Here is a 13,466-nt window from a genome sequence, read left to right on the forward strand (position 1 = left end):
AACAATTAAGTAATTTCATGCAAGCCAAGCACATTTTAGCCCAGCCTGTTTATGATTCAGACTACACAGAGAATCCTGAACATTGAATTAATTCAGTAACCCATGGTAAAGCTAACTAGGGGTAAGCAAGTCCTACAAACACAACCTCTGACATTTAATTGGGGGGTGGGGGTTAAAATAATTAAGCCCAGTTACCCAACTTTCCTGCAGTGATGCTCTGCAGGATGACAATTTCTCCTCTATTCAAATCAATGGAAATTCTTCTTTGGAGTTCAAGAGGAGCAGAGCCATGCCCCCTTCACAATTTCATTCTTAGAACTCCATCTTGCTCAGCCATTCATTGTTTTGGGATACAGATCATGGAGAAGGTGGACAAAGGACCAGATCTGTATTCTTGATTTTTCCTAGTAGTTCCTAGAATGTATGTTTGGGATTCCTTTTTTCAACTCAACATTTCTCTCTTGATTGTATTAAGTCAGCTCAAGTTTTCTTTGAGATTTTTAGTAACTTCATGGACACTTCCACATCATTTTTAAGGGAACAATAAGGAAATTATTTGCTACTGTCTCCCTCTGGGATTTTTTTTTTGTTTTTGACTTCTCAGACTAATCTGACTTAACATCAACAGACAGTCCTGCTGTCATGGGCTTTTGAGTTCCATAAAAAAGAAAGAAAAAGGAAGTGTCCGTATAATATACATAGATACATGCACACATGCAGGCTTATTTCACTTGTTTGGGTTTCTCTGCTCTGTGGAACTGCATTGTAGTTCGTTTCTTGTTCTCCTTAAACGATGAAAGAGACGCTTACCCAGATGCAAAGAACATCTTTCCCATCTATCTCTTGCTCTTGAATTTGGATGTGTGAAGGACAGGCATATGAAGGGGCTTCTTTTCCTTCACAATTCAAAAGCAATGGGGTTATTATTTTTTTTAAAGCAACACGAATGAAAGAAAAGTTCCGCCTCCTGTCCCTGGGCAGAAAAAATGCAGGCGGCCAATGATGTGGTTTCCTGGGATGGTGATTTCCAAAATCTGGATTCCATCCAAGAGGATGGTGGGTTGACCCAAGCCCCAAAGGGAAAAATTGGAGGTGGCAGCGAGAATCTCTTAATTTTTCCTCCATGGACTCTGAGCTGAGAAGATCTCAAGCCTACTTGGTGATCAGCACTGTGTGATTCTCAAGTTTAGTATCAAAATCATTCACTCAGCTCATCCAATGAGCAACCATCTCAACCTCAAGAGATCACATGTGGAAGCAAGCATTTCCTACTAAATCCCACCTATCTTTTGGACATCCCAAACTTGATATTCCTCAATTCTCCACCAAGAGATACAGCACTAAGTCTCCATCTTTCTTGGCTTTCAGTTAACTTTCTTCAATTTGTTCTGTCCTTCACCCTGTCCTCCTAGCATCTTCAAATATTGTATTCCTTTGCTGGATTCCTTCTGGAGCTGGGTGAAATCAATACATTTAAACAGGGGCATTATACTACAGAGTTTCTCAGCTTGACAACTTTAAGATGTGTGGACTTCAACTCCCAGGAATTCTGGAAGTTGAAGTCCACACAGCTTAAAGTTGTCAAGGTTGAGAAACACTTTTATACTAGGTTGGGAAGATTTCTCCCCAGAAGAAAAGAGAAAGGTTACTTTGGTCCATTTGCAAAGAGTGGTGAGTTCTGCCAAAATGACAGGAATTGGTGCAACAGCTGTTTTCTCTGATTCCTTGCTTCCTAGGCAGAATTCCTTGCCATGAAACTCAGTGGGCCTTTCTTTAGAGGTATTAGAGCTAGGGAAAGAGTAGATGCTTTAAAATAAAATATTATTATTAAACAACATTCACTTTTACTCAAAAGTAAACCTCACTGAGTTCCTTCAGCAAGTCTAGAATTAAAACCTTTGCCTATATTCTGCTGGAATGTAAGGGATTACATTTACAGTCTCTGAGAAAGTCTGATCTATTCTAAATTATTCCTGACCTTGCCTTCGTTTGTCTGTCCGTTGGTTCCACCATACCTTCCTCTCGTCTTGGTCAGGGGCAGCTTTCCAACCAAGTTCCATTGAAAGAGACGCCCTTGCCTCTTTCTCTCCCCCATCCTTTTTCATTGTTAAAAATTATTTGAACTTGAGGTCTGAATGCCAGGCAAGAATTTGGAGGGGGGGTGGGAGAGAAGCTGGACGATGGGTGGATGGGGCACAGAAGTATAATCTAGACCCCCCCCCCCCATCCAGTCCTCTGAAAGATCCCTGGGAGGTGCCTCTTGTCCCCTCCCTAAACCCTAAACCCTTTCCCACCCACTCCTCTGGAATATTTGTCACTGCTTGCCCATCACGGTGGGGGCTGGCAAAGTTTGACAGCTCTTTGTTGTCTGCAGAGCAGGAGGAGGAGGAGGAGCAGGGGGCTGGTGGCAGCTCCTGGGTGAGGACTCCTCCTCCTGAATTATCCAAACTGGGTTGGCTTCTGCCTCCAACAAATTGGACAGAGCTCCAGCAAGCAGCAGTCCCACATCCAAGCGAGAGCAACAGGAACTTTCAAGCAAACGGAGATCTCTGCTTTAACCTACCCCACTCCCTACACACACCCACACTCATTTCCCTATCTTGTTTGGCTTTTCTTTGTCTTTTAACACCCCCATCCTTCCCTTTCTTTTGCCTGAACCGTTTTTTCTTTTGTTTTTTTGTTTTTTGCTCTCTCTGCTTTGCCCAAGTCTCAACTTCGTGTCTGCATTCTCTCTCTTTCTCTTCCCCCCTCCCCCGTTCCCCGTTCTTCCCCTCCCCTTTGGGTCCATCCCGTTCTTTGCTTGTCCTTTCTTCCCGAAGCAGCCCAGTCTTTTGCGCCGGCCAGGCGGGGGGAAGACCCCCAAGACCACCCCCGCGAGCTGCCGCGCTGCAGTCCTCCCAGTCTTCGGCTGCTACCTGCCCTCTCCCCGGAGCCACGAAGCTTCTCCTGCGGGCTCGTCCCGTCGCCTGGCGATTCGGATGCTCTAAACCAAGACTCTGGGACCTGTATATGGAAATAGTGGGGTGCCGAGCCGAAGGAAACGCGTGTCCCTTCCGTTCCCCAGCCATGCTTTTCCACGGCATCTCCGGAGGCCACATCCAGGGGATCATGGAGGAGATGGAGAGGCGGTCCAAGACCGAATCCCGCCTGGCTAAAGCGGGACAGATGAACGGCCGGGAAGCGGTAAGCAGCAGTGGAAAAAGCCGGGAGCTTTCACAGAAGAGGTGAAGGAAGGGTGGATTTTGTGAGGGAGAGAGAGAGTAGGACACCCCTCTCCCAATTCTAGAAGTAAAGTAACCAGAACCTCCCAGGGTCACTGGAATGTCTTGTGCGTGCGTGCGTGCGTATCTGAGAATGCCCAGCGAGACGTTCAAGCCTTAGTTCCAGATATGTTTTTTAAAAGAGTAGTTTCCACTTGTCTTTTTTAAAAGAGGTCCACCGTTTCTTCCTCTACTTTAAAATCACAATTATTTCTCTACATCTGGGTTATTTTTAAAAAAGACAACAAACAAGCGCAGGTATTACAGCGCGATTGTAAGGAGCTTTACTCAGGAGTAAATTCTACTGAATTTTTTAGGGTAGGCTTTCAAGTTCCAACCTACTTCATAAAGTGTGCATGTGTGTGTGCGAGCACGCAGGTAAGCAGGACCCAGCGCAGGTCTAGGATTTCCAGAAACGATTCTCCAGGGAAAGGGAGGCATTGCTCCCGAATAAACCTGCTTAAAATCGATTTGCCATTCTCCCCCTGATCACCCACCTAAACTTCAGTCCCTTTCGCTGACCTCCCTCTTCAAAAGGGTTTAGGGTGTTTGGATCCTACCCAGTTGCTTGAACATTCAGTCTCAGTTTCTGCACCAGCCCGGTCCCATCAAGGTTCCTGGGAAGCAAGTTCAGGAACGTTGCCTAGTCGAGGATCGAAGCCACGACTAAAGTAGGAGCGGCACAGCCTCGTTTTCCAGCCAGTTTCGCGCGAAAGAAATGAACCTCACGGGGCTCTGTGCCATTTGGTTCGGAGTAAGTTTGATGACAGTCAGGCTGGAAGGCGTTTAATGGGGGCGTCTACGAAGAAAGATATTCGCCAAGCCTCTCCAGGGGCAGGAGAGGGTAAACCCAACAGGCTCCAGAACGAAATTGCTTGGAAGACTTGAGGCGTCCAAATTTACTTCCAAGTAAGTTCAATACCCTTTGGAAAGACTCCGATGACTTTTATATTCCAGGTCATTTGTAAAAATAGATGCGACAGGGGAAAATTAAGCATTTTGATGGCTTTCAAACAGATTAATTTCAGTTACATTATTCGGGTGCTGCTGGAGATTCATTTTAACTTCTTGTATTGAAAAAAGAAACAAACGTTTATCCTCGCTTCACTTCTCTAGCCCATTCTAAAGGCTCAAACTTGTAAAAGTACCACCGAGGCTACTGAGCGAAATCGACAAAACGGAAGAAATAAACAATGTTCAGTTGAAGGTCTCCCTCCCACTCTGCTCCCAGATTTATTTTTCTCTTTTAAAATGCCTAATAAGTGGAATCGTTCTGAGTGTTAAGCAGAAAAGCAGAGCGGTTGCTTGAGCATTAGCTGGCTCCAAAACTCTAAGCCGAGGGGTTCCAGCGGAAAGAAAAAGGGCTGGGGGGTGGGCAAAAAGGAAATTTCCTTTGGTCCCAAATCCCAGGACCTTCAGTGGCATCCACCACGAATCCAAGTAACGGCCCACAGAAAGTTGTGCTTCTTTGAACTGGACTCTCCTGCATCCACAGCAGAGACCAAGTTAAGGCTTCGTTGGCATTTCAGTCTCTTTCACTCTTCCTAAGCTTTATAGAGGAGAGAAAGGAGGAGAGAAATCCCAAATAAAAGAGAAAGAAGAGAGATAAACAGAGGGGAAAAAACCCTACTCCCATTTGTGGTTCTACCACCATCCCTCGTTCTTGGTAGATTTAGCCCTTTGTATTTTTAATCTGTGGAAAGTTTTCAGTTGTTTCCCAGATGGTCTAAATCTTCCCCTTTCCTTTCTCAGATTCAAAGATAAACTGGGAAAGAATTGCCCAAAATAACTATTACCCCCCCCCCCAAACCTACCTGTTTTAATAGGCCACGTGCTTGATTTAAACTATCTCTCTGCAGCTGTTCTTCCTAGTGGACTTTCCCAAAATCCAGGCAGTAAGGACTTTATAAGTCATGTCCTCCCCCCACCACTTTTCCCCTTAAATAAACAACCCGAAGGGAACAAAAAAAAAAAAAGATGAAACAGGGCTTCCCTCTTTCTTTTCGTTCTCTCAACAGTGTGACACTTATTTCAAAATGTATTCTGTAGCTCAGCCCAGGTCAGGAGAATAAAAGCGAACGGCTGGGGCAGCAGTGCCCCCCCCCAAGCTCACAGCCCGATCTGTCCCAGGGTTGTTTCCTCGGAAATAAATCCCCAATCAAGAGGGTCGCACTTTGAAGAAGAACCAGCGAGAGCATGGCCTTCTGTGCTTCCAGGAGGCGAAACCGCCGAGCCTCTCGGTCTCCCTAGATTTTCTGCCTTGCTCTTGGATGCATCCCTTCTCTGTATGAAGGCCGGAAAAGGGATTTTGGTCTGGGACGAAGAAGGAACTGAGGGTTATATCTTCTCTGCCCAGAATGTAAACCCTGCCATTGAAACTCAGCCCTGGGAAAAAGGATAAGATCCTTTTTCAATCCCCCCTCCCCTCTCCAGCAACTAATATCTTCCGCGTCAACAGATCGGCTTCTCGCAAAAGCGGCTCTACGCAGCGTGCAGAGTGAAAAGCGAGCGAAGGAGCAAACGAGAGGTTGCCAGTTTCTGCTTGAGGCTGAGGCCGCTTTAAGCTTGGGGAGAGATCCAGCGGTTTCTCCCAGCAAAAGTTCCCTCAGGGAGGCCAGCATAAACCACGAATACTGACTTCACCCATCGCGTCTTTTAGGGTGTCCCCAATTTCCTGAGGACTCAGCAGCCTTGTGTGAACCCAGCCATTGCGCTCTGCCAATGGAGGGTGAAGAGTTGTGTGAGTCCAAAAAATTATGGTGTATTCGGTAACCCAGAGAGCTTAATGTTGAATAAATCCAGCCAATGGAAGGGATCCGGATTCACTGTGCAAGCTTATGCCTATCTATGCGGAACTAAATGTAATCGAATCCAGCAGGACTTACTCCCAGGTAACTTGTGATCAGGTACTGTACATGGAATGAAGCTCCCATTAAAATCCACGGGATGGAAATCATTCCTTACGTACCTCAGAAACGAAGCGCCACTAAAACATTATACACGAAGCTGGGAGTAAGACTGAGGGAATGCAGCAAGTTTACGTCAAGTAGGTCTGTGTAGAATCGTGCTGTAAACCTTCAGCTGAGGCCCGTTACCCATCTCTTGTGATTTTGCTTGGAAATGTCTCTGCTATTGAAATTAAAAAAAAACAAACTGAAAAAGTACACCTGATTAGATGTCGAGCCTGTGAGCCTTTGCCCGATCCGCTGACGTTTGCTTCCTTCTGCAGAACATGCCTCCGCTGAGTCCCGAGAAGCCTGCCCTCTGCGCAGGATGCGGGGGCAAAATCTCCGACCGCTACTACTTGTTGGCTGTGGACAAGCAGTGGCATCTCCGCTGCCTGAAGTGCTGTGAATGTAAACTGGCTTTGGAGTCAGAACTCACCTGCTTTGCCAAGGACGGCAGCATTTACTGCAAGGAGGACTATTACAGGTATAGCCCGTAAGGGGTGGAATGGGGGGTGGCGAATAAGATGGAATGGGGTGAAGTGCAAGAATTCCTTTTGGCTCAGAACTTTTCCTTGGAAAAAACATCTTCCAGGGAGCATTCACACATACTTGCAGGATACCTTAGTTTTCCTCCCTTGATTGTCTGAGGCTGAGTTTACGCGGGCATGAATGTCGACATGTAGCACAGATGCACCGCCCCGTTTTGGGATGGTAAATTAAACAACTTTGAGGGAATATTGGGATCTTATCTCCCACTGAAAATGGAAATGTGACATCCAGGAGTGAAAGGACCTTCCTCCTCACAAACATATCGGGAACTAAGCCATTGACCCAACTGCTTTGTTGGAAATTATGATAAAGGCAATTCACACATGTGCTTCCTTGGACGGAACATTTTTTTTTTATGCTTCCGGACCAAACGCGTGAATCACCGCTACTGAAAAAAATAAATACGTACCTTGCCTCTATTGGAAGAAAGGGAGGGGTGTCGTCAAGGGATTTAAAACCCTGTCAGAGACATTAAATCTGTTCCTCCCACCATTTCTCACCGGGCAAAGCCTGCGTGAGGGAAGCTGGCACTTTAAGGCCTAAGTGTTGAGTAGATTCTGTAGAAAAGTGTGGGGGAGTCCAGAGAAATCTAAATTACAGTGTTCGGCTTGTGGAGGACCATTCGCACGTGCGCATTCCCCTTTGAATTGGATGCACGTGAAAAGGCCCTCAGAAGCACAGGCAGAAAAGTCCAGGGCAGAGATCCCTGCTGGGCTGCAGGGACGCAAACATTTTACTTGCCGCTGGGAAATAACTAACTGCTACCTAGCGGGGCGTATTTCCTCTGCCCGGGCTGCTGGCCAAGGCCTTCTCCGCTCCACCGAGTTTTACAAAATGCCTTCTTCCTATAGGAAGAATGAGTTGCTCAGAACAGGCAACGGGGCAAAAGTCAAGCCACCAGGAAGGCCGCTTTCAAAACGCTCCAAAATACTCTCCCCGGGAATCAGTGCAACGCCAGGGGACACTTACTTGAATTGCACCGGTGAACTCTTACAGATTGTGTGTACACGCAATTCGCTTAATCAGGTCAGGAATGCATGAAGCAGAGGGATTCGCACAACCGGTTAAACTGGTTTAGTGTTAATCTCAGAAAAGGCTGGGTGTGCAGCGCGTGCCAGGGCCAGCGTGTTATGTGAAACCAGGCCATTAGAGTAGGTTATGTTTCAATGTATTCTGCCTAGTCAAAAAACGGGTTAACTAAGTAACCATGTTAGGAGTGTCATGTGAACGTAGTAACTTGCTGTCCTAGCATACTCTCTGCAGATTTCCTTGGTGGCCAGCCCTGCCATGTTCTTTTCTGAGTAAGGCTGGAGCGTGGTGGATCCATCCGTTCCTTAACTAGGGCCTGGAAATTAACTTGGCTTGGCACAGAAGCTCTCCCGCTGGGCAGCCTGCTCCGACTCGCTTGTTCATGAGAAACTGCCCTCCGACAAGCCTGGCTTTCGTCCACCTGTTAAAGAGATATATTCGGATTTTTATTAGTCTCCCTTCCCAATGCTTCAAATGAATATTCCCATTTTTATTGTTATTTTCCACCAGACCCTCAAGCTTCCTTGGAACCATTTCCTATAGATTTCAGGAAAGTTTCTAAGGTGTCCCCAAATGTGGGCCGTGCTCCTTATTTACTCTACACTAAATCCTACTGAACTCAATGAGATCTATTTCCAAGTATTGGTGGGTTAGGGCTACCACCTTTACCTAAAACCTTCAAAAAGTAAGAAAGCAACCATGGTGTGTTTTATGTTTAGCTTTATTTCTGAAAGGTATACTCAAAAACAAATTTTTTAAACTTAGAATTAAGCTTAGGCTTCATTTCCAGTGTTAGCTTTTCTCAAACAACCAAAGAGCAGCTTTGAATTACTAGGCTTTTCAATTTCGCGGGAGTCTTGCTAAAGACCGGTGCTGTTCCACGCAGGTCTTTTTCAAAGTATGACTCATTCATTTGCTCTCATTCAGGGCTCTCTCCTCGTCCTAATGAAAAGATAGAGGATTCCCCACATCTATCTGGGGCCAGAGTGGTGGAAGTTGCTTAGGCTCCACATTTCATGCCCCCGGGCTAAACGCCTTGTTGTGGTAATAAATCCCGCAGTCAAGGGAGAAGCAGACTCAGCTCCCTGCTCGCCCCCTCCTTTTGCCGGAGGGGACCAACGCTAAGCCGGTGGGGAAAGAGGCCCTCTTTCTTCGCTGTTCTTTGATTTTGCGCTGCGGGGAAATGAGCTTTGCCACTCTCCGGCTTCTGGGCTCTCTCCACCTGAGAAATCCCGAAGGAGCATCGTCGAATTGAGCCAGAAAGAACACCCCTGAGCGCACGCAGAGAGCATGTGCTGTAGACCCAGGACTGCAGCTAATAGGGATATTTGGAGTGGTTAGTTTGAGCGAGGGATGAAGAACGCGAGGCTGGGCTTCCTGATGTGCTTGAATCTCTCCTCCCACCCCCATTATTCCGGGACTCCAGATGACTCTTTGGGGATACCAGCTCCCGTTTCTGAGCACCACCTTCCATTACAAAACAAGATAGCAGCGCAAAATCAAGTAGATTGATTTAATAGATTAATCGGCTTAATTGCTAGATATGCTAATTTCCCAGGCAAGGGTTGACCAAAAGATGAATTTCCCCTTCTGTGAGGGAGAGAACACTTTTTCAGTGGAGGGAAGAAATTACAGCTCACTCCTGGTGGGCATAGTCTAAAAATGCAAGATTGTAACTCCATCCCACCCCAGAAGAATGTTAATTCGTCTTCAATTTCTGGAGCTGTTCAGCCTTAAAAGTTGAGCAATTAATCCAGTGATGTTTTCTTCCTCAAAAGCCATTGCTTCACAAACAAACAACAAACCGTTTGTGTAGGGATGGAGGTTGCCATCTTATATAATTTTTTTTTTTTTTGGGTAGATGGAAAAGGTACCTACTTGTGATATAGAAATACAGTATTTTAAGGGAAATGTAATAGGACTATCCTAATTCTAATCCTTGTAAATTCAAAAGTAGCCCCACTGAGTTTAACAGGTAAGTGAGAATGACTGTGCAGGACCCACTACAGAGTACTCCATTAACCCAATTTTCTGGGTTAATGGAGTACAAACGTCTGTATTTACAGGACATACTGAACCATCAATTAACGACGTGGGATGGGTGTGCACAACATGCCAGGCCGACTGGTAAATTGGGACAATGTGATATCCGAAGAAAATGGAACTTTGCCCTGGGGAAATTAATGAGATTGACAGGGTTTATCCACTCATATTTAAAAAATAAGTTCCGTAAAGTTCAATGGGATCAATTCACAAAGAAGGTGTAGTTGAGCTCAGTGCAATTCCCCCCTCCCTACAAAATGATGGCGTTTCCCTCCTGCTCCCACATCTGGAAAGGCTCTCCTGAAGTCTCTTTTTGCTCACCAGATTGTGAATTTAAAAGGCAAAAAAATCAGGTTTAAGGGTTTAATAAACAACCACAGCACTAAAATACAAGATCATCTCATTGTCATCCTTTTATAATTTTTTTTTTTTTTTTGGTGCCTTTGAGTCAGTCTTGACTCCTGGCGACTGCCTGGACAAGTCGCCTGGACAAGTTTTCTTGGCAAGGTTTTTCAGAAGTGGTTTGTCATTGCTTGTTTCTTAGGGCTGAGTGAGAGGGACTGGCCCAATGTCACTCAGCTGGCTTTGAGCCTAGAGCTCACAGTCTACCCCTTTCTAGCTTGACACCTTACCCATTACACCAAACTGGCTCTCTGCTATCCTTTTAAGCAATACTTATTTTCCTCCCTTGCCTGCCCAACTGTAGACAACCTTTCCCGTTTGATCTGTATGACACCGGAGTTCAGGGACTGAACCCATCCAGAAGACCATTTTCCACTCACTCCCTCTGGATTTAGGAGTAGTGCAGGTGAGATTCAGCCGTTTTAAATGCTTTTTGAGCCAATCACGTCACCCTTTCCCAAGCTGTAACTTCTATGTTACTTTCGCTTGGCCCCAACTGGTTTGAGCCCAACCAGACCCAACTAACCTGTCCGCCCCCCCCCCCCCGGCAGGCCTTGGGCTGATCAGTCTAATTCAGTCAATCAGGCCGGAGGGGCTGCAATACCGCTGCCCCTCCCCCCACTCTTGGCGGGTCTCCACTAACTCGGTGCGCTCTTCCTCCAGAAGGTTCTCCGTGCAGCGCTGTGCCCGCTGCCACCTGGGCATCTCGGCCTCGGAGATGGTAATGCGGGCCCGGGACTCGGTCTACCACCTCAGCTGCTTCACCTGCACCACGTGCAACAAGACGCTGACGACGGGCGACCATTTCGGCATGAAGGACAACGTGGTCTATTGCCGGGCGCACTTCGAGAGCCTGCTCCAGGGCGCCGACCCCGCCTCCTTCCCGCCCGCGTCACTCAGCTACACCGAGCTGGCAGCCAAGGGCGGTGGCCTGGCCCTGCCTTACTTCAATGGCACCGGTACAGTCCAGAAAGGGCGGCCCAGGAAGAGGAAGAGCCCGGCTCTGGGCGTCGACCTGGTCAGCTACAGTTCAGGTGGGTCGCAGGATAAGCCGCTTCGGGAGGAGCATGGCAGTGCCTTAATCGCTCTACCGCCCGGGATCTTAGTCGTAGACTGGGAGGCATGCTTGCTTTTTTCCCTGAAGGGTGCCGGATACCAGTTTTTTCCCTTGCAACCCTGTATGTAAATTGCAGAGCAGGATCTTTGTTAGGCCATTTCAGAGTTTCTCACCCCCCCCAACAATCTTTTCACCTTAACCTGTAATAAATATCTTGGCAGGAATTACTGTGGGCCAGAGGCTATTGACTTAAAGGAAGAATAGAAACCTTTAATCATCTGTAAAGTTGGCCTTCAAGCCTGAAAGGAAATATGCTTTTTGGAGAATAAGAGCATACACTGGGCAGAAGAAAGTTCCCCTGAGCTTAAGGGAAACATAGGTTATGTCCACACACACACACACACACACACACACATGAATCTATGGTTAACTTAACCCTGGTTTTCTCGATCAATCCAATTTCCTTGGTTCAGGGACATATGGAAGTATAAAATGAGTACAGGGCTGGATTCACACTGCTCATTAGGTCAAAATGGAGTTGGCTTGTTTTGCCAATCCAGCTTTTGCAGTTTAGGGGATTGAGTGAATCCATCCAGTATGTTTAGGATTGCAACCTGAAGCACTATCAGGTTCAGATGATATTTATTTCTGATAAATATTGCATGTTCCTCCAGCTTGTCTGACTTTTATATTTGGAATAGTTCTTTTTCTCTTGGAAATTTGCAAATGCAAATGTATTTCTTCTCCTCACTTTCCTTAGCAACTTCTTCCTGTCATGCACACTGAGTTTGGTTTAGTTTACAATAAGCATATTTTCAGGCAAGTACGATGAAGACAGAAAATAATATGCTGCTGATATTTTACTTTTAAATATACAAAGTACACCACTGAAGTATGCCTGTAAAGTTAAAAGTTAAAACAGCTTTGCAAGGTAGGACAGTCTGATTTGTTTCCTCTACCAATGATGACCTGCTGAAAAATAGGGAGGTTCTTTAGGCTTTAGTGTTTATGATGGCATGGCTTTGGATCTGGGGACTTCTTAGATCACAGGACTTTTGACTGCTTAGAGTGCAAACCTAGTTATGCCTACTCTGAAGTAAGTCCAATTGTTGAGTAGGGCTTCCTTCCTCTCACGAAAATAAAGCTACCGTTGTCCATTTACCTGAAAGTTCTGCCCAACAGAGTAAGTGGTATCTACTTCTGAGAAGACACAACTTTTTTTTTTTTTAATTCTTGGGATGTTTAGTTTCTGCTGTTGATCTTCTGTATAAGAAAAGGGGTAGTGGGTGTGTTGGATTAGACAATTTATCATAATTACTAAAACAATCGGAAAGATGTAATCTTAGTATAGTGTCATTACTGTGGTGGGATAAAGCCTGCTTTCATTGATGGTACATCACATCACCAAAACGATCACACTATAAATTTCTAGTGTGGAAGTCTTAACAAAAAAGCCGAAAGGCTAAGGATGGCGCTGAGAATCGCGACCCCGCCACATTAAGCAGTTGAAACCTATTCGTTCAGTCAGAAACCAACAGCACAGTCTGGTTCCGAGGAATTTTGCAGCAAGCCCTGATGAATTACTTGGCGCTTATGCTCAGGAAAATGTGCGCAGGCTATTTCCCTGTTATTGTTGCAAAAGGCCTTTATGAGAAGAAGCGAGAGGTCCCGAAGACTGTGGTCAACCGAAGGGGCTCCGCGGGACCTCCCCTCCGGGATGTGTGCTTTGTCTGTTGGTTCGGTTCTCTTAGCCCGCGTGCAACTCGGTCTGGTCCAGAAGGATGGAGTGGTTGTGTGTATGCTGTGCATGAATTTGAACTTCTGGAAAGACAGGAAGGGAGCTTGGGGCGAGAAACACGGAACTGCGCGACTGGTTATTTTGGATCGGACCCTCTTGCATGAAATCGTCTTTTCGAAACGGCCCCGAGGCTCTGGACTTGCTGCTTGCTCTTGCGCGTCACTCTAGTCCCGAGTCTCAGGTCCAAGATGGGCCGGAGAACAGCCTTCGACCATGTTGATGCAAGCTAAATCGAGTCGGCCGAAAGCCTGGCGGTTGTCTTCCCAGCTGCAACACGCGAGGATTGAATGGGCTGCGTGTTCGGGGGCTGCGCAAACCAGCTCCTTCGGCTCTTTTAAAGTTCGAGGTCCTGCACCAACCCAGAAAAATGGGTTAATCCC

The 13,466-nt window shown here is 46.4% G+C and overlaps 1 protein-coding gene across 3 annotated transcripts in view; it reads left to right on the forward strand.

Annotated features, from left to right (window-relative positions):
* The first annotated feature begins 2,969 nt into the window (after nt 1-2,969).
* The window catches only part of LHX9 (LIM homeobox 9), a 33,956-nt gene continuing 23,459 nt past the window's right edge, over nt 2,970-13,466 (forward strand). For 2 of the 3 annotated variants that reach the window (XM_088153500.1, XM_007434277.2), the window contains exons 1-3: nt 2,970-3,183; nt 6,490-6,692; nt 10,895-11,265. In XM_088153500.1, the coding sequence (XP_088009626.1) occupies nt 3,010-3,183; nt 6,490-6,692; nt 10,895-11,265 (748 nt within the window). In that variant the 5' untranslated portion in view covers nt 2,970-3,009. The remainder of the gene's footprint in view (nt 3,184-6,489; nt 6,693-10,894; nt 11,266-13,466) is intronic. The other variant, XM_007434278.2, reaches the window with a different exon arrangement.

Source organism: Python bivittatus, unplaced genomic scaffold (genome assembly GCF_059951505.1).
Source record: "Python bivittatus isolate LINGU-HERP-01145 unplaced genomic scaffold, Pbiv_v1 ctg000700_np1212, whole genome shotgun sequence".
Classification (NCBI taxonomy): Eukaryota; Metazoa; Chordata; class Lepidosauria; order Squamata; family Pythonidae; genus Python; species Python bivittatus.